Source organism: Platichthys flesus, chromosome 11 (assembly GCF_949316205.1).
Source record: "Platichthys flesus chromosome 11, fPlaFle2.1, whole genome shotgun sequence".
NCBI classification, from domain to species: domain Eukaryota; kingdom Metazoa; phylum Chordata; class Actinopteri; order Pleuronectiformes; family Pleuronectidae; genus Platichthys; species Platichthys flesus.
Genome location: NC_084955.1, coordinates 26,160,365 through 26,180,782, shown reverse-complemented (window position 1 = coordinate 26,180,782; position 20,418 = coordinate 26,160,365). Strand labels below are relative to the sequence as shown.

Sequence of the window (20,418 nt, the reverse complement as noted above, 5' to 3'; positions counted from 1 at the left end):
CCAGTTTCCCTTAAAGGCTGCAGAATTCATTACAGTCTGTGTGTCGTGTGAAAACCGTCCACAGGATGTCAGTAGAGAGACAGGTCCCAGAGTCGTGCTGCGGTCCTGCTCGCCCAGGCCCCCCCCCCCCCTCAGCTGCAGCATAAGAGGCAGGCTGCTGCAGGTTCGTCTGACACTGTGCCATCGAGCCTCAGCACCGAGCTTCCTCTTTTACCTTCCAGCTGATCTGTGGACCTCCAGCAGGAAATGTCCAACATCTCCGAGAGCAACACGACGGCCGCGGTCGACTGGTCTGAGGTCAGTTCTCTCCACGTGTAGCCTCGTTCTGTCTGTTGATGCAGTTCCTCTCAGCAATTCATAATCAATAAAGGCTCAGGAGACGATTTTAATAAGAAGTGAAATGTGATTTAACATCAGGTCAGAAAACTTTGATTATTAAGATGTCACCTGCTGCTCAGCGACATGAGAAACAGAACTAAACAAGATTTGCATTATTTACTGTGATATTTAACTTTTACTGAAGAAAATATCAAACTGTTTGGCAGGACGTCTGCTCACATGTGAAGAACATTACTCCATATATTTACACAATTACATATATGATTATTATTATGTAGTTGTGACACATTCATATTCTTCATGTATCTTCAGTTTCTGTGGTTTATTAGTTTAGAAAGTGACGAGTTTCCTGATGATGAGAAACGTGTTCGATGCTGCTGCTCGTTTTCCATCTTTCAACTTCACACCTGAGGTTTTTCTTCTTATCAAGAATCAATAATCCCACAAACTCAATGTCTGCACGTGTCGAGTGTGTTTTCCCTCTGAGCCCCGTCATCACTGTGACGTCACTGTGACGTCATTATGGGGTGAAAGTCAGAAGCAGATTTTTCTTTTTGCGTTAGGACAGTTCAGTTGATCTTTAGTGAATACTTCATGTTTCTCTCTGGTTGTGGTCGAGTGTTTTGCTCACATGTCGGTTGGTGATGTTTCCGGTCGCAGGTGTATGAAGCCGTCAGGTGCGTCCAGCTGGTCACGGCTCTGCTCAGGTCAGTGATGTCATCACACACAACTCCAGTCTGAGGAACTGTTGAATCGGTTTCACACTTTCATTTCATCCACATGTGTTTTAAAGGTGTAACTCACAGGATCCTCAGTAAGTACAGAGATCTGAGGACTGATCGTTGATTTACTTTATTCAGGCAGAAGTTTGTTTCCCCTGAAACATGAAGAAGTGACGTGTTGTGATGTGTGTGTCTTTGTGTTACAGTGTTCTGGGCTCGGGCTCCGTCATCGTCTGTGTGATGTCACAGAGACTCAGCCGGAGGCCGGAGGTCAGTCGCTCCCTGTCAGAGTTTAACAGACCTGGGTCACATGACAGATCCAAACAAACAAACAAACAACACAATCAGGAACTTGAAGCATCACAATGTGACTTTGTGTTTCAGCTTCAGCCTCTTCTCCTGCTCGGCGTGTCCGACCTGCTGCTCGCCCTCTGCTGGCTGATCGGAGCCGCTGCGTTCTCCGAGCGCTGCAGCGGCCTCAACACACACTGCTACAACCTGCACACTGTGGAGCAGGTAACACAACAACACACACTGCTACATCCTGCACACTGTGGAGCAGGTAACACAACAACACACACTGCTACATCCTGCACACTGTGGAGCAGGTAACACAACAACACACACTGCTACATCCTGCACACTGTGGAGCAGGTAACACAACAACACACACTGCTACAACCTGCACACTGTGGAGCAGGTAACACAACAACACACACTGCTACAACCTGCACACTGTGGAGCAGGTAACACAACAACACACACTGCTACATCCTGCACACTGTGGAGCAGGTAACACAACAACACACACTGCTACAACCTGCACACTGTGGAGCAGGTAACACAACAACACACTGCTACAACCTGCACACTGTGGAGCAGGTAACACAACACACACTGCTACATCCTGCACACTGTGGAGCAGGTAACACAACAACACACTGCTACAACCTGTTATTATTCACTTGGGTCAGTTTCACTTATTGAGACGTTGGAAGAAGAAACTGTGACAGTTCAGTTTCAGTTTCTTTAAGTTTGACCTTCTCCAGCAGCTGAAGGTCAAAGGTCAAACCACTGAGCGTTTCTCTAGAATCAGGAACACGTGAAATTCACTTTCATTCGTTCAGGAAACTCTCAACTTCCTGGGAGAAACACTTCTGAAAGCAGACGTCACACAAAGAGATTCACTGAATCTGAAATGACGTGCACGTGTGTGTGCACGTTGATGCTTCAACATCATCAGACAGCATCACATCCGTTTCAATGAGCGCGTCCTGATTGGTCGGATTGGATCTGCACTGGGCCAGGGAGAGAGGAAGTAGAGCAGCACAAGAGAAAACAACAGAGAACATTCCTGACCTACATCCTTTGTTCAGAGGCATCGAGCTCAGCTGCTGCTCCATCACCAGCGTGCACGTGAACAGAGAGTGCACGTGAACACCGGTACCACAGAAGAAGAGAGTTCACGGCCCCGTCCCAATTCCTGTGCCCTCACAACATCACTAAACCTACATCCCATAGAGACTCACAACATCACTAAAACTACATCCCATAGAGACTCACAACATCACTAAACCTACATCCCATAGAGACTCACAACATCACTGAACCTACATCCCATAGAGACTCACAACATCACTAAACCTACATCCCATAGAGACACACAACATCACTGAACCTACATCCCATAGAGACTCACAACATCACTGAACCTACATCCCATAGAGACTCACAACATCACTAAACCTACATCCCATAGAGACTCACAACATCACTAAACCTACATCCCATAGAGACTCACAACATCACTGAACCTACATCCCATAGAGACTCACAACATCACTAAACCTACATCCCATAGAGACACACAACATCACTAAACCTACATCCCATAGAGACTCACAACATCACTGAACCTACATCCCATAGAGACTCACAACATCACTGAACCTACATCCCATAGAGACTCACAACATCACTGAACCTACATCCCATAGAGACTCACAGCATCACTAAACCTACATCCCATAGAGACACACAACATCTCTCTTTATTAAAGTGTGTGTTTGTTCTGTCAGGTTCTCTACATGTCGTCGTTCTTCTACACACTGAACTACATGTGGAACCTTTACAGAGGAGTGAGAGAGAAGCTCTACAGCTGCCTGGAGGGATACTCTGTACAGGTACACACAACGGACACACACCTGGACACACACCTGCACACACACCTGGACATACACCTGGACACACAACTGCACACACACCTGCACACACAGCTGGACACACACCTGGACTTACACCTGCACACACTCAGGTACACATGTGTGACAATCACAGATCACCCACACAATAAAGTGCAGTTTGTGTTCACAGTGTGATGAAGCATGTGAGTTCATGATGAAGACGAGCTGCTCTTCCTCTTGTGTTCCCAGTTTTCCAACAGAGTGAGAACAGCTGATCAAACCACGGCTCTGCTCTCAGGGTCAGTTCACATCTTCATTCAGCTCCAGGCTGTGAGAACATACGTGTAACATGCGTGTTGTCCCCAGGCTGTAAGATCATACGTGTAACATGCGTGTTGTCCCCAGGCTGTAAGATCATACGTGTAACATGCGTGTTGTCCCCAGGCTGTGAGAACATACGTGTAACATGCGTGTTGTCCCCAGGCTGTGAGAACATACGTGTAACATGCGTGTTGTCCCCAGGCTGTAAGATCATACGTGTAACATGCGTGTTGTCCCCAGGCTGTAAGATCATACGTGTAACATGCGTGTTGTCCCCAGGCTGTAAGATCATACGTGTAACATGCGTGTTGTCCCCAGGCTGTGAGAACATACGTGTAACATGCGTGTTGTCCCCAGGCTGTAAGATCATACGTGTAACATGCGTGTTGTCCCCAGGCTGTAAGATCATACGTGTAACATGCGTGTTGTCCCCAGGCTGCTCCCTCTGCTGCTCATGACGCCCGTGTTCATTCAAGGAAACCTCAGCCAATGTCAGACCAACTTCAGTGAGCCGTACAGGTGAGGGCGTTCTAATTATAGATCTGAAATGATGAAGAGAAAATTAAAAATGGAAGTGATGTTTTGTTTGGGCGTTGACCTCGTGGTGCTCCGCCCCCGACCAGGTGTCTGCTGATGGACACTGGAGCGCTGTACCTGACCTCAGAGCTCCAGCAGCCAATCAGAGCCTGCCGCCTGCTGCACACCTACGCCATCGCCGTCTTCCTCATCACCTTCGTCCTCACGCTCCTCATCATCACGGTGAGTCGCGTTCGTAAAAATGTGTCCGTTCGTTTACCACTAAACAAGATGGCGGCCTCCCCCCCCGCTGCTGCAGGTCGTCATGGTGAAGGCGCGTCGCATCTACCGCCGCGTTGTGACCTCCAGCGGTTACCTTGGCAACGAGCAGCGGACATCTTTCCGTGTGATGGACAGACGGATGCTGCTGTACCCGCTCGTCTTCGTCCTCTGCTGGGGACCAGGTCTGTCCCCTACTCTATCAACAGGGGTACTGAGGGAGGGGACAGGGAGCTTTCTGATTGGCTGCTATGGTTCCACTGATGGAAGAAGCAGGGTTAAGATAAATATGTGTATATGTATATATGTGTATATGTATATATGTATATATGTGTATATGTGTATATGTATATATGTGTATATGTGTATATGTGTATATTTGTATATGTGTATATGTATATATGTGTGTATGTGTATATGTATATATGTATATATGTATATATGTGTATATTTATATATGTGTATATGTGTATATGTGTATATGTATATATGTATATATGTATATATGTGTATATGTATATATGTATATATGTGTATATGTATATATGTATATATGTGTATATGTATATGTGTATATGTGTATATGTGTATATGTGTATATGTGTATATGTATATATGTGTATATGTGTATATTTATATATGTATATATGTATATATGTGTATATGTGTATATGTATATATTTATATATGTGTATATGTGTATATGTGTATATGTGTATATGTGTATATGTGTATATGTGTATATGTATATATGTATATATGTGTATATGTGTATATGTATATATGTATATATGTATATATTTATATATGTGTATATGTGTATATGTGTATATGTATATATGTATATATGTGTATATGTATATATGTGTATATGTGTATATGTATATATGTATATATGTATATATGTGTATATGTATATGTGTATATGTGTATATGTGTATATGTATATATGTATATATGTGTATATGTATATGTATATATGTATATATGTGTATATGTGTATATGTGTATATGTGTATATGTGTATATGTGTATGTGTATATGTGTATGTGTATGTGTGTATGTGTGTATGTGTGTATGTGTGTATGTGTATATGTGTATATGTGTATATGTGTATATGTGTATATGTGTATATGTGTATATGTGTATATGTGTATATGTGTATATGTGTATATGTGTATATGTGTATATGTGTATATGTGTCTATGTGTCTATGTGTCTATGTGTATATGTGTATATGTGTATATGTGTATATGTGTATATGTATATATGTATATATGTATATATGTATATATGTATATATGTATATATGTATATATGTGTATATGTGTATATGTGTATATGTGTATATGTGTATATGTATATATGTATATATGTGTATATGTGTATATGTGTATATGTGTATATGTATATATGTATATATGTATATATGTATATATGTGTATATGTGTATATGTATATATGTATATATGTGTATATGTGTATATGTATATATGTATATATGTGTATATTTAAATATGTGTCTGAGTTTCTTGTGAACATGGCTCCTGTCTCCCCTCAGCCGCGGCCCTGGCGTTCCTGCGGCTGGTGAAGCCGTCAGCGTCTCAGGGCGAATCCGCCGCCGTCCTCTACGTCTCACAGGTCAGGAGGACTGTCTCTTTAAGAACTGGAACTGGCAACCAGCCAATCAGAGATGTTCACTCTGGCTCCTCCCATTGAACCAGATAGATAGATTGATTACTTTATTCTTCCCCGAAGGGAAATGAAGTCGTCATAGCAGCCGGTACATTTGAATACAATAGAATAAAATACAATAGAATAAAATAAAAATATTGAGGTAGAAAGAATAAGAAACAGAAACACAAGATGAATAGGTAGATAAGGTGCAGTGGCAGATGATGGTAATAGTACTGATGATATGATGGTAATGTTATTGTTAGACAGTATATAAAAATAGTACAGTATATATAGTATATAATATAACATAATATATATTTATATATGATAGTAATTATACCAATATAATAGCAGTATATAGTAATAATGGCAGCAACAGTATATATAATCATAGTAAATATAGTAAATATAATAATAATAATAACATGTACACATGTATAAATATGTGTATATAGACTTATATATACAAATAATATACAAAGAGTATGATATAATATATGATATACAGTAGAGGTATAAATATAAGTATTTGACTTTACAATAGATAATATAATATACTATGAGTGTGAGAATAAGTAGACAGAGTGTGCAAAAGACGGTATTATTGTATAAAATGATATATAGTATCAATATGGTTTATATGATCACATATCACATATGATGTGGAGTGTTCCAGTGTATGGAGCGGAGTGTGGTACAGGGTGCACAGTGAAGGAGACAGGTGTGTTCAGGTCAGTTCTGTGACGGTGGCTCTGACAGAGGTAGAGGAGTTGTTCAGTCTTAGAATGAGTCTGTGGCTGAAGCTGCTCCTTAGCTTGTCCAGTGTTTTGTGGAGGGGGGGAGAGGGAGTGTCCATTCAACCAGATGTCCATCTGTCTTACACGTGACATCACAATGTCCCCGATCATGTCCCATGGTGCACGCCGTTAGGGGCCGATTCGGGAGCTCCACCTCTCGGTCCCCATGTGAAAGACAAACTCCTGACACTAAGTTGTGGACATTCTCTGGAGTTCATGTCGGACACAGTCCTCATGGTGTCTCCATCTGAGACACCATCAGTAGATGGAACTTGTTCAGATGAATCTTTCTGAATCAGTGTCTCGTCTTCTGTCCCCAGACGTTCACCTCGGCCTCGCAGGGTTTCCTCAACTGTCTGGTCTACGGCTGGATGCACACTAGCCTCCGCCGCGCCGGCAGGTCCATTCTGTCTCGGGACGTGGACACTCAGACGCCTCTGCTTTCATCACAGAAGAAGAAGAACTACCTGGCGCTGCCCAACATCAGCTGAGACAGACAGACAGCGAGGGACAAACTGTCACCACACCTGCAGTAAAGACACCAGGGGAAAGTCTGAACTTTCCCTTTCCACTGAGGGAAACCACCGAGGACACGAGGCGTCCACCTGCCATGTGGAACCTCTGAAAAGGGGAAGAAGAAGAAGGAGGGGGGGTTTACGTCAAGAGGAAGAAGGACAGAAACAGGATTTGAAAGAGACAGACGGCTGCGTCCTATTATTGGTTTGCTCCAGGTCATGTGACACCTGCTGCTCAGCGTCAGTACAGCCACACGAACAGAAGCAGAAAACATCTTATTAAAATGAGTTTAGTCTGAAAACATATTCAAACATCCTGAGTTCATCAGATGTAGAAACTTTGACAGTTTACACCTAACAATTCTGGCTTTTCAAATTAAAAGTCTTCAGCGGTGTGAGGAGTTCGTAGCACACTGTTCTGATGAAGGTCAAAGGTCACAGTGAAGACAGGAGAGAGCGAGAGAGAGAGAGATATGGATGGATAGATATATATATATAGAGAGATAGATAGATGGATGGATAGAGAGAGAGAGAGATGGATTATAGAGAGAGATAGAGGGAGAGATATGGATAGATAGAGATGGATAGATGGATAGAGAGAGAGAGATAGATAGATGGATGGATAGATAGATAGATGGATAATGAGATAGATAGATAGATATATAGATAGATGGAGAGAGAGAGAGAGATGATAGATGGATGGATAGATAGATAGATGGATAATGAGATAGATATATAGATGGATAGTTGGATGGAGAGAGAGATAGATAGATGGATAATGAGAGAGATAGATAGATGGATGGATAGATAGATAGATGGATAATGAGATAGATAGATAGATGGATGGATATTTGGAGAGAGATAGATAGATAGATAGCTAGATAGATGGATAAAGAGAGAGATAGATGTATGGATAGATAGATAGATAGATGGATAGATTGAGAGAGATAGACATATAGATGGATAAAGAGATAGATGGATAGATGGATGGATAGATGGAGAGAGAGAGAGAGATAGATAGATAGATGGATAAAGAGAGAGATAGATAGATGGATGGATAGATGGAGAGAGAGCGAGATAGATGGATAGATAGATGGCTAGAGATGGATAGATGGAGAGAGAGAGAGACATAGATAGATAGATGGATAAATAATGAGATAGAGAGATAGATAGATAGATGGATAATGAGATAGATAGATGGATGGATAGATAGATAGATATTTGGAGAGTCTCTCAGTCTGTGACCTCAGAGGCTCGGACCTGGCTCCTCCCCCTGGTCGTCCTCCTGCTGATCCTCTGTGCAGCGAGTCTCTGAGGCGGCTGCACCACATGACCACCGGTGCGTTCCCCGGACTCGGCCTGACGCAGGAGGCCTCCCTCATTAGGAACTCCACACCGCCCCCCCGCCCTCGAACAATGACTTCCCTCTGCTTCAGACCTCGACTTCTCTGAAACACGGAAGTTCACCACGTCATCAAATCTGTGACCTCAGATCAGAGTGTCCCCTGCACGTTTCTACTGTGTCACATTCAAGAGAGTTCAGATGAAATGTTTAGAATGGAGCTGCAACTTTAAAGTGGTTCTTTAACTTTTCTAACTTTAAATGTGGAAAATACAAACACAAAATAGGTTTACACTGGTTTTGTTGAGGTTATAGATTTTTTTATTGAGAAAAACAAAGCAAACGTCCGATATGAAGAAAATGTTGTTTGTGTAAAATATGAAGGATAAGAATGTTTGAATATTATTATATTATTTATCTTCTTACCCTGTTCACCATCATTTATTGATTGTAAAAAATAACCTGGAATTAATGTTGTGATGAGGTTACAAACACGGTTGCAAGAAACGTTGCGTAATTAGTGAATATTTTGGTTTTCATTGTAGTTTTATAATAAAAATATTTCCTGTCTCATCTTTGTTTTCCTACATCATGTTTACCCGTCTGCTAGCATGCTAATCTGTTAGCAGCCGTGTTCATCATGTACTGTACAGGACTTCCTGTGTCGTAGACGAGTTCTGTTCCAGAAGAGAAACAAAGAGTTTCTGGATTTCCTGAGAATTTATCTAAAATAAGTTAAAAAGAAATTCTTCAACATCAAGAGTTTGTTTTTGTTAAATTCTTTTTAGTTTCATCTTCTTCTTTCAATGAGATGCATCAGGTGGTCTTCTCTTTGATTATTGGTTAGACAGGTGTCAATCAGGGTGAAGCTGTGACCTATCAGATCTTAGGTGGGCGGGGCAGAAACTCAGGTGAATGTTATGATTCGTTAGTTCCGTGGTCTCGTTGGGAGAGGTGGTGGTCTAGTGGCAGAAACTTGGACTATGGGCAGAGAAGGTCTCTGGTTCGTCTCTGGTTCGACTCCACGGAGAGACAACAAAAGACGAACCTGGATTGATCTGTCCAAAAATCCAAGAGTCTCCCTACCCTGTCAAGTGCCCCTGAGCAAGGCACCTTACTCCCCCAACATCTGCTCCCCGAGCGGCGTACATGGTCGCTCACTGCTCTGTGTGTCCTGCACCAGATGGGTCAAAAGCAGAGGTTACATTTCCCTACCTGCTTGAGTGTGTCTGTGTTTGGGACTAATGAATGCATCTTAATCTCTTAATCTTAATCGTTCCTCCAGAGGAGAATCGTGTGGTCAGAGCAGCTGCTGAAGACGTGGGACATTTGAAGATCTGTCTCAGTGTCTCTCAGTTTGTCTCAGTGGGACTGTGACCTCTGCAGGAGTAACTTTGTTTGAGAGAATAGTTTTGTCAAAGTTCTGTTAAAAACGATTCAGGTCCAGTTGAGACATGAATCGTTTTTTAGATTCAAACACAAAATGAGTTTTTTCTCTGATCCATGTGGACAAACATTCGGCTGAATTACATAATCTTTGTGTAACAAGTGGATGAATCGTCCAGTGTGGTGACATAATCTCTGCAGGCATCATCACAACTGATTACACAGCTTCAAGCAGCCGTTTGTTCTCGAGCACAAACGATCGTGATGAAAGGAAACAGAGAAAAACCACCACAGAGCAGGAAGAGGCAAGACCAATGAGAACATTAGACCAAGGAGAACATCAAACCAATGAGAACATCAGACAAATGAGATCATCAGATCAATGAGAACATCAGACCAATGAGAACATCAAACCAATGACATCATCAGACCAATGACATCATCAGACCAATGAGAACATAAGACCAATGAGAACATCAAACCAATGAGAACATCAGACAAATGAGATCATCAGATCAATGAGAACATCAGACCAATGAGAACATCCGACCAATGAGAACATCAAACCAATGACATCATCAGACCAATGACATCATCAGACCAATGAGAACATAAGACCAATGAGAACATCAAACCAATGAGAACATCAGACAAATGAGATCATCAGATCAATGAGAACATCAGACCAATGAGAACATCCGACCAATGAGAACATCAAACCAATGACATCATCAGACCAATGACATCATCAGACCAATGAGAACATAAGACCAATGAGAACATCAAACCAATGAGAACATAAGACCAATGAGATCATCAGACCAATGAGATCATCAGACCAATGACATCATCAGACCAATGAGAACATCAGACCAATGAGAACATCACACCAATGAGAACATAAGACCAATGAGATCATCAGATCGATGAGTCATGTATAATAATAAATATAAAGTGTCTTGAGTTGTCAGTCTGCAGCTTCAGGTCACTGCTGTCGTCTGATTGGCTCAGCAGTAACATGTGCCGCCCGGGGGACAGGATGTTATCGTGGTCACGATGGCGTCCTGGTGAGCGATGTCCTCCCGGCTGCCGAACAGACTGGAGCTGCTGGAGGGAACGCCCCCGATGACGGGCAGGTAGGAGTGATGGAGGATCGGCAGCTGCACAGACACACGGCGCCGGACGCTGAGAGAAATCAGACACAAAGAGAAAGTGATCACATCATCGACTCATCGTCTCATCGACTCATCGACTCATCGACTCATCGACTCATCGTCTCATCGACTCATCGACTCATCGACTCATCGTCTCATCGTCTCATCGTCTCATCGTCTCATCGACTCATCGTCTCATCGACTCATCGACTCATCGTCTCATCGACTCATCGACTCATCGACTCATCGTCTCATCGACTCATCGACTCATCGTCTCATCGACTCATCGTCTCATCGTCTCATCGACTCATCGACTCATCGACTCATCGACTCATCGACTCATCGTCTCATCGTCTCATCGACTCATCGACTCATCGACTCATCGTCTCATCGTCTCATCGTCTCATCGTCTCATCGACTCATCGACTCATCGACTCATCGTCTCATCGTCTCATCGTCTCATCGTCTCATCGACTCATCGTCTCATCGACTCATCGTCTCATCGTCTCATCGCGACATCGTCTCATCGTCTCATCGACTCATCGACTCATCGTCTCATCGACTCATCGTCTCATCGTCTCATCGTCTCATCGACTCATCGTCTCATCGACTCATCGACTCATCGTCTCATCGACTCATCGTCTCATCGTCTCATCGACTCATCGACTCATCGACTCATCGACTCATCGACTCATCGTCTCATCGTCTCATCGACTCATCGACTCATCGACTCATCGTCTCATCGTCTCATCGTCTCATCGTCTCATCGACTCATCGACTCATCGTCTCATCGACTCATCGACTCATCGACTCATCGACTCATCGTCTCATCGACTCATCGTCTCATCGCGACATCGTCTCATCGTCTCATCGACTCATCGACTCATCGTCTCATCGACTCATCGTCTCATCGTCTCATCGTCTCATCGACTCATCGTCTCATCGTCTCATCGTCTCATCGTCTCATCGTCTCATCGTCTCATCGTCTCATCGACTCATCGACTCATCGACTCATCGACTCATCGTCTCATCGACTCATCGAGTCATCGTCTCATCGACTCATCGACTCATCGACTCATCGACTCATCGTCTCATCGACTCATCGTCTCATCGTCTCATCGTCTCATCGTCTCATCGACTCATCGACTCATCGTCTCATCGACTCATCGACTCATCGACTCATCGTCTCATCGTCTCATCGTATCGACTCATCGACTCATCGACTCATCGTCTCATCGACTCATCGTCTCATCGTCTCATCGTCTCATCGTCTCATCGACTCATCGACTCATCGACTCATCGACTCATCGTCTCATCGACTCATCGACTCATCGTCTCATCGTCTCATCGTCTCATCGACTCATCGTCTCATCGTCTCATCGTCTCATCGTCTCATCGTCTCATCGACTCATCGTCTCATCGACTCATCGACTCATCGTCTCATCGACTCATCGACTCATCGTCTCATCGACTCATCGTCTCATCGTCTCATCGTCTCATCGACTCATCGACTCATCGACTCATCGACTCATCGACTCATCGAGTCATCGTCTCATCGACTCATCGTCTCATCGTCTCATCGTCTCATCGACTCATCGACTCATCGTCTCATCGACTCATCGACTCATCGACTCATCGTCTCATCGACTCATCGTCTCATCGTCTCATCGACTCATCGACTCATCGACTCATCGTCTCATCGACTCATCGTCTCATCGTCTCATCGACTCATCGTCTCATCGACTCATCGTCTCATCGACTCATCGACTCATCGTCTCATCGACTCATCGACTCATCGACTCATCGACTCATCGTCTCATCAGAATCAAACTCTTCAGCCGACAGAACAAAGGACACCAATCTGTGAGCTCAGCATTTGGATGAAAACGAGTTTGATGGTCAGGACGCCAGAGGTCATGTGTCCACCTGAGAACAAGGAGCTAGCTGCTTCTCATACAAAACCATCACCTCTGTCCTTGTGACATCATCAGACCAATCAGGGAGCACCTCTGTTCTGAACTCACAGCTCAGGAGCGTTGACGTCCTCCGGACTCGACAGCTTCTTCTCCGGGTTCCTGTCGTCACCACGAGCTTCGGTTTTCCAGCTCACAGATCTGAGCTCAGCTTCAGGAGGAAGAACAAACAGTGAAGACATGAAGGAAACAAGCCCCCACTGAGGAGGAGGAGGAGGAGGAGGAGGAGCGGCTGCAGCTTCAATGTGTTGTGTAGTTGTGTCTTGTGTGTGGTTACCGTTGTTGGACCTCGTCACATGATGGAGGACCTCGGACTCTGAGGACAGCTGCATGGTGATGGTTTCTATTTCTGCATCGAGCTGCAGTGGAGACGACAAACAGAAGAACGGTGAAGAACGAGGAGCTTTCAGGTTCCACGATGCAGCTTCTGCTCCTCGTGGCATCAAATGATGATCAGAAGTGTTTTGACCTTTGACGGTTTGGATATGAGATGTAAAGACAGAGTCAATCTGAGGGATTGTCTCTGGAGCTCGCAGAGGTGTGGACTCGAGTCACATGACTTGGACTCGAGTCAGACTCGAGTCATGAATTTGATGACTTTAGACTCGACTTGACAAACTGTAAAGAGACTTGCAACTCGACTTGGACTTCAACATCAATGACTCGTGACTTCACTTGGACTTGAGCCGTTTGACTTGATAAGACTTGCTATTTTCCCCAAAACACAAAGATTCAAAAGTATGTTATTAAGGAGCGCTCTGTATCTTTCATCGTGTTTGTGTGCGTCTGTGTGTGTGTGTGCAGTGCCCGCTCCCAAAACGCCCACTACGCGCTGTGCGTTGGGCACCAAGTCCTTATTCTCCGTTCATTTTACAACTTCACTCATCACAGCACCCACTTCCTTTAAAACCCCCTTTCAAAATAAGAGTCACTACCAACAACCCACTTAAAACCGGAAATACAAATCAACCCTCAACAATAACGTCATTAAATAAATTAGCTTACAATTATAATGCCGATATTATTTCAGTATAGAAATATTAGGTACCTTTTAGACATGTATATCACAAAAAAGGCAGAACAAGAGATATATTAAATTGCTCAAAAAAAAAGTTAAAGAAGATTGACTATTCTTGTTTGTACTTATTGATGATTATTTAACGTAATCATAGAGGAGTTATGCTTAGGGCACCAAAATGGCTCGCAGCGGCAATTGGTGGAATCATACTACGTCCCCATCGTGCACAAATGACTGACAGACCTTTGGCCAATGTGGTCTTTTGCAAATGCAATGCAGCATAGGGCCCTGACATATAAAAAGCACAACCCTGTTCATTGTTATGTTCAAGTATTTGTTATGTTTCTCACATGTACACACACACACAGACAATATGACGTGAGATAAACACAGGACAGGACAATGTTGTTAGCACTTTTGTACAAATAATTACAGTTGCACTTGTTTTTTCAAATGTGTTCATTCTGTAGGAGTGGTTTAAAATGAAGAATATTCTTGCAAAATATGAGTTAAATGTTAAAAATGACTGGTTAATAGTGCAATAGGGAAGTGCAATGTTGGCACAATTTTTTTCTGTAATTTCAATTGCACTTGTTTTAATAAATAAATACAGATTTTAAAAGCATACATGATCTGTGTAAATATATTATTACTCAGTGATCAAAAGGACTCGAAAAGACTCGAAACTCAAACTGCAGGACTTGGACTTGACTTGAGACTTGCCTGTCTTGACTTGGGACTTGACTCGGGACTTGAGGGCAAAGACTTGAGACTTACTTGGGACTTGCAAAAAAATGACTTGGTCCCACCTCTGGGAGCTCGACCTGAGCACCTGAAGCTTCTGGAGACATGAAGAACCTGATGAACAGAATCAGTCCTGAAGGTTCCTCTGACGTTCCTCACCTGTGCCGTTCGACTCTTCAGCCATCGGTTCAACCTGCTCAGCTGCTCCTCCTCTTCCTCCTCCTCTTCCTCCTCCTCCTCTTCCTCCTCTGCCGCCTCGACCTGCAGCTCACACGGCGGCGGCGCTCTGCTGCTGCTCAGCCTCACGTGTTCGATCTGCAGACACATGGAACCCTCTCCGTCAGTCAGGGAGTTCTCAGGGTTTGAACATGAACGTGAAGCCGAGCCGCTGACCGTCGGTCCGAACAGGCCAATCAGGATGCAGATGTTACAGCAGAGGATGAGCACGCTGCTCAGACAGAAGTGAAGAGGAGGATTGTGGGAGGTCAGCAGTGACCCCAACACCCCCGACCCACTGAACACCGTCACTGCAGACATGCTCAGCGCCAGACGCTGACCGCTGACAGCCGGATGGTCCGTCTGCACCGACCTGATGTTCCAGGCCAGGAAACACCCCAGACCCTGAGGAAAGAAACAAGGCTCCGGTTTGTTACTTCATTTAAAGACACCGAACCCACAGCCCCCGCCTGTAGAGTCAGCGCTGACCAGCAGGGGGCCTCTGTATCCGTAAACAGCCGTTAGCCACAGCTCCATGTGGCTGCAGCTGCAGTGTTCAGAGAACGGCTGAACCAGGACGTCCTGGTCCGACGGGTCCGTCTGCAAACAAAGAGAGGGTCAGGTGGGATCAGAACACATGGTGTCTATGATGACAAACCGTGGTCACCTCTAGGGGATGCTGCAGCACCCCCCGTCTGAGCGGGTCCAGAATCTGCCAGGAGGTCAGAACCAGCAGGTCCATCAGGAGCGTCCCGAGCAGGAGGCGGCTGCAGCGACTCGGCTGCTGTCGATGATCAGGACACAATGAGACTTTCCTCAGAGTCAATCACAACATTGGGTTTGAGCAGTCGAAGGAGAGGAGTCGTACCTTCAGCTCGACTGGGCCCAGAGAATAGAGAGTCCATGTTCTGACGAGGAGCCCGGTGAAGGACACAGTGTGACCCACACACAGAGTCCACACACCAGCCTGCAGCAGGAAGAACACTGAAGCTTTCCTGTGTACATCTTTAAATCATCTTGACAACGTCAGTCTCCTGCTGAGATCTGACCTGAGGACTGTGAACAGTCGTCATCTCACTGACCCACTGGGACTCAGGACGAGCGCTGTTTACAAACCCCTCTGTACCTGACAGGATCTTTTCATTCTTCAAACTCACAGAACAGAGAATCTGAAACGTCCTGTCGGACATCGAGGCTCCGTCCAGACCAGAGACCAGGACGGAGGAGGAGGACAGGAGGACGCCCAGCAGGAGCAGCTGGTCCTGGGACACGCTGCCGGACCTCAGCAGCCTGGAGGAGGAGTCACAGCTCAGCGTGCGACAGGCGACCCAGATGTGAACGTGCAGACGTACCAGTGATTGCGGTGGAAGATGATGAAGACGAGGAGTATCAGGGCGATGAAGATGGTCACAGCTGCAGCCGAGGACACGATGGCGTACAGAAGAAGCTTCACGTGACGGCGCTGCGGACGCACCAGGGTCTGATCCCGGGCTGGTCCTCCACCTGCAGGACAACAACACCTCTGTGAAACCATTCAGTTGTTTTCATTTCATTCATTCTAATGAAAAAAAGACTGGAAATCAAATCTAGAAACTCATTCAATTGAACTTGAATTAAGGTGAAACAGCGAGAAAGCAGCTTTCAAAATAAAATGACTTTCTGACCTTTGAACTTAAGAAGGTGGTTCCTCAGGTGGAGCTGTTGTGTTTCTGAACTGAACTCACCCACCAACACACCCCTGCTGCCTGCTCACACACACACACACACACACACACACACTGTACATGAGCTGGATGTGATGATGTGATGATGTCAGTCAACCCCTAACCCTAACCACTGAGCAGGAACTTGTTTCTTCACCTTGGAACTGAATCAGTTCGATGGTCGTCGGTCTTTCTCCGTTTCTGAAGAAAACTGGTCCCTGAAAAAAAAACACATGAGCCGTGTCAATCTACACATCCATGTCAAACAGCTCATTCATATAAATCTACTGCATATACATTTAAAAAGTACCAGTTAAAGTACAAACCTGCAGTACTGGTACCAGTACCACTTACAGTATCTTGACTAGTTCCGGTAAGTACCGGTATTGGTACCAGTGTAGTTGCAGTACAAATATCATCACAAATATTAGTACAAGTCCCAGTTAAAGCATCAATACTAGTACTAGTGCTGGCTTGGTACTAGTAATGGTTAAAGTACCAGTACTGAGTACTAGTAACAAGACGAGTACTGACAGTATTAGTATACAGTGGGTTACAGTAACACGACCACACAGGTGATCTTTTCTCTCTGAATGTATCTTTATATTCTCCCTTCAGGGGTCAGAGGTCACAGTTTCTCACCGTGACGCCTTCAAACTGTGTTTTCTTCACGGCCTCCAGAAGCTTCTTCTGCACCTCCACCTCGCTGACCGTCACGTTCCTGCTGCCGTACTTCTCTCGGTGCTTCACGGCCTCCATCACCTGAGCCAGAGCGGAGGCCGCCACCCACACGGTGTCGTAGGCGAAGGCATGGAGGGCGCTGGGCGGGGCCCCCTCCTGGATCAGCTGATGGAGGTAGGCGTCCTGGTAGCTCTGAGCCGTCTGCGGGTCAAAGGTCACGGTTACAACACGGCCCAATCAAAGTGCTCCGTCTCATCATCTTGACTTCCTGACCCGTCCAGAGACTCCGGGTGTGTTGCTGTTGCTGATCTGTCTGATCTGCAGCCTGATGGATCCGTCTGCAGCGGTCAGGACGCTGGAGCTCGTGCAGCCAGAGACCTCCCCCCCCGGCCTCCACCCGCCGGTTCCTCCATCAACAACGATCCACTGGTAACGAGACCCAAACAGGTTCAGCCTGTACGCCTGGAGGTCACAGAGAAACACACAACTGGACTCACAGCTCCTCCAAGTCAAATCCAATCAAGCTGCACACACTCAATAACATCCGTCCTCTGGTCACGAGAGTTTTCTGTGAGAAACTAGTGAGAATGATGGAAAGCATCAAATCTCACGCTGTTAAACACAGAGGGAAACAAACCCTCAACCAGAAGCAAACTTTAATGAGCTCTTCTCTCAGACAGTTTCCTTCCACTGGTTTGTGTTTCCATCGATCAGACGTCTGAACTCACACAGCAGAAAACCTCCGACACAGAATCTTCTTCAAACTGAGCGATGATGATCCGAACGTCGAGATCCTGCAACAACACACATCAGCAAACAGTTCAGTCCTGAATCTGTCACATGGAAGTTCATCAGTTCAATCTTCACTGAACAACACTGCAGTGAGATGTTTGCTCCTGACCTTCAGGCTCTTCAGGCTGCTGCAGACGTCCTCATGGACGGGCTCCGTGGAAACAGGCTGAACTTTGACCTTCAGCAGCTGTCGCACCAGATCCTTCTTCATCTGGAGATTTATCAATGTGGACGGATATTGAGTCATTTCACAGATTCTTCACGGAGCTGAAACCTAAATGTGACCGATCAGACATGTGGGTGTTTATGTGTTGACTCATTACGCCACCTAGTGTTTCAAACCCTCTGGGCCCCTGCAGCCTCGATGCAGTCCACAGGTTACATCTACATGTGAGAAAGAATCATCTAATCAAAGGTGGGCGGCTCCTCATGTGGGGGGGGAGCACCTCAGCAGTTTGGAGGCCGATGACAGGGGAGCGTGCACGTGGCCTCTTGGTGAGCGTGCACGTGGCCTCTTGGTGAGCGTGCACGTGGCCTCTTGGTGAGCAGAGGAAACTTTGTGTTGGAATCAGAAGTGTGTGAGTGTAGATTCACCCTGAGGTGATGGAGTCTTGCTACGATGATTTAATGACAAAGCATGGGTCTATGCACAGTTAGTCTTTTGTAAAGGGTCATAAAGGTGCAGGAGTAGTGACCTGATGAAGTCAGATGAAAGGTCAAGAGGTCACCATCATCATCACCTGTGAGAGTCTGGTTGTTTCCTGCGTGACGATGCCGACTCTGGTCCAGTGGTGGCGCTGCAGCAGTTTGACCGTGGCCTGGTTCACAGCTCGGTCGGGCGGCATCGTGCTGAACAGGTTCCCGTACCACTTCCTGTTGGCCAGGCCGGGGGACGCCGCCGCAAACGACACCTGGAGCGTCCGAGGACACACAACACTGTGGTGAAGACCACAGCAGCAGCTGATGCAGTTTCACATGAACAACAGACTTGAGATCTACAAAGTCTAGTGAGTCCTAGTCACTGTGTCCTCCTGTAGCACCTGAGGTGTGAACGTACCTGCACCAGGTTGAGAGCAGGCAGCGAGCGAGCGATCAGTGACGTCACCTCTGGACACACCCCTCCAACCACCATCAGGTACTTTGGCCCCGCCCACATTGCGTCGAACAAAGCTTTAAGCGATTCCGCAGGATCGCACTGCAGAGCGGACACACAACAGATGACATGACAGAATCTATCTCACCCCCTGGTGGCTGGATGCGGTACAGCTCATAACCCCACCTCTTCCATGTAGGCTGACGGGACATGTTTTATATTATAGGATAAGATGGTGAATATCTGCTAGTGACGGTTAAGTGTCCGTCAGTGAGTCCACAGGTCTGAGACCCACCTGTGAGTCCAGCAGCTGGAGCTGAAGATCATAGTTTCCCAGGGGCGGTGGTTGTTTCTTCAGGTCCTGCAGAGCCAAGGTGACGGCTGCACCCAGTCCGGCCGTCAGGTTCCCCCCCCCCTGCCCGGAGCCGACCGGACTCATCCAGAGAACAGGAAGAGGGTGGCGGACCTGAGCCAGCACCGGGCCGACCGTCAGCCGGCAGAGCAGCAGCAGCAGGAGCAGCTCAGAGCGTCCACCGTGCACCATCGTTCACCGGTCTGATCCTCCTGCTGCACAGAAGCTAATCCTCCCTGAGCAGATAAAGAGATCAAGGTGCCACGGGATCCTCAGCACAGACGCTCACTACAGACTGTTCACTACTACAGACTGTTCACTACTACAGAATGTTCACTACTACAGACTGTTCACTACAGACTGTTCACTACTACAGACTGTTCACTACTACAGACTGTTCACTACTACAGACTGTTCACTGCTACAGACTGTTCACTACAGACTGTTCACTACTACAGACTGTTCACTACTACAGAATGTTCACTACTACAGACTGTTCACTACAGAATGTTCACTACTACAGACTGTTCACTACAGACTGTTCACTACTACAGACTGTTCACTACTACAGACTGTTCACTACTACAGACTGTTCACTGCTACAGACTGTTCACT

At 45.7% G+C, this 20,418-nt stretch overlaps 2 protein-coding genes across 2 annotated transcripts; one reads left to right on the top strand and one right to left on the bottom strand.

Moving 5' to 3' along the window:
* Nucleotides 1-194: 194 nt before the first annotated feature.
* Nucleotides 195-9,632, top strand: tmem116 (transmembrane protein 116). The gene is made up of 11 exons (XM_062400250.1): nucleotides 195-297; nucleotides 1,000-1,046; nucleotides 1,268-1,331; nucleotides 1,446-1,577; nucleotides 3,140-3,244; nucleotides 3,494-3,543; nucleotides 4,001-4,084; nucleotides 4,189-4,324; nucleotides 4,401-4,545; nucleotides 5,922-6,001; nucleotides 7,155-9,632. Exons 1-11 carry the CDS (start codon nucleotides 247-249, stop codon nucleotides 7,323-7,325), a joined length of 1,065 nt encoding a protein of 354 aa, XP_062256234.1. The 5' UTR covers nucleotides 195-246; the 3' UTR covers nucleotides 7,326-9,632.
* A 996-nt stretch (nucleotides 9,633-10,628) lies between these two features.
* On the bottom strand, nucleotides 10,629-19,995 carry LOC133964804 (gamma-aminobutyric acid type B receptor subunit 2-like). Its single transcript, XM_062399046.1, has 19 exons — nucleotides 19,747-19,995; nucleotides 19,416-19,553; nucleotides 19,099-19,269; nucleotides 18,468-18,569; nucleotides 18,295-18,360; nucleotides 17,840-18,028; nucleotides 17,528-17,767; nucleotides 17,043-17,103; nucleotides 16,847-16,927; nucleotides 16,535-16,685; nucleotides 16,340-16,472; nucleotides 16,051-16,149; nucleotides 15,850-15,966; nucleotides 15,672-15,782; nucleotides 15,360-15,587; nucleotides 15,126-15,281; nucleotides 13,482-13,563; nucleotides 13,256-13,355; nucleotides 10,629-11,262 (listed from the first exon to the last, which is right to left on the bottom strand). The coding sequence occupies exons 1-19, from the start codon at nucleotides 19,993-19,995 to the stop codon at nucleotides 11,085-11,087; spliced, it is 2,652 nt and encodes an 883-aa protein (XP_062255030.1). The 3' UTR covers nucleotides 10,629-11,084.
* Between the last annotated feature and the right edge of the window lie 423 nt (nucleotides 19,996-20,418).

What these genes read in the sequence shown, in the direction of transcription:
- tmem116 (XM_062400250.1), top strand. Translation starts at nt 247, where the DNA reads ATGTCCAACATCTCCGAGAGCAACACGACGGCCGCGGTCGACTGGTCT. An exon ending in ACCACGGCTCTGCTCTCAGG is followed by an intron (nt 3,544 to 4,000) that starts GTCAGTTCACAT and finishes TGTTGTCCCCAG; the next exon opens with GCTGCTCCCTCTGCTGCTCA. An exon ending in AACTTCAGTGAGCCGTACAG is followed by an intron (nt 4,085 to 4,188) that starts GTGAGGGCGTTC and finishes GCCCCCGACCAG; the next exon opens with GTGTCTGCTGATGGACACTG.
- LOC133964804 (XM_062399046.1), bottom strand. Translation starts at nt 19,995, where the DNA reads ATGGTGCACGGTGGACGCTCTGAGCTGCTCCTGCTGCTGCTGCTCTGC. An exon ending in GATACAGAGGCCCCCTGCTG is followed by an intron (nt 15,588 to 15,671) that starts GTCAGCGCTGAC and finishes TTCTTTCCTCAG; the next exon opens with GGTCTGGGGTGTTTCCTGGC. An exon ending in GACGTCAACGCTCCTGAGCT is followed by an intron (nt 11,263 to 13,255) that starts GTGAGTTCAGAA and finishes GATTTCTCTCAG; the next exon opens with CGTCCGGCGCCGTGTGTCTG.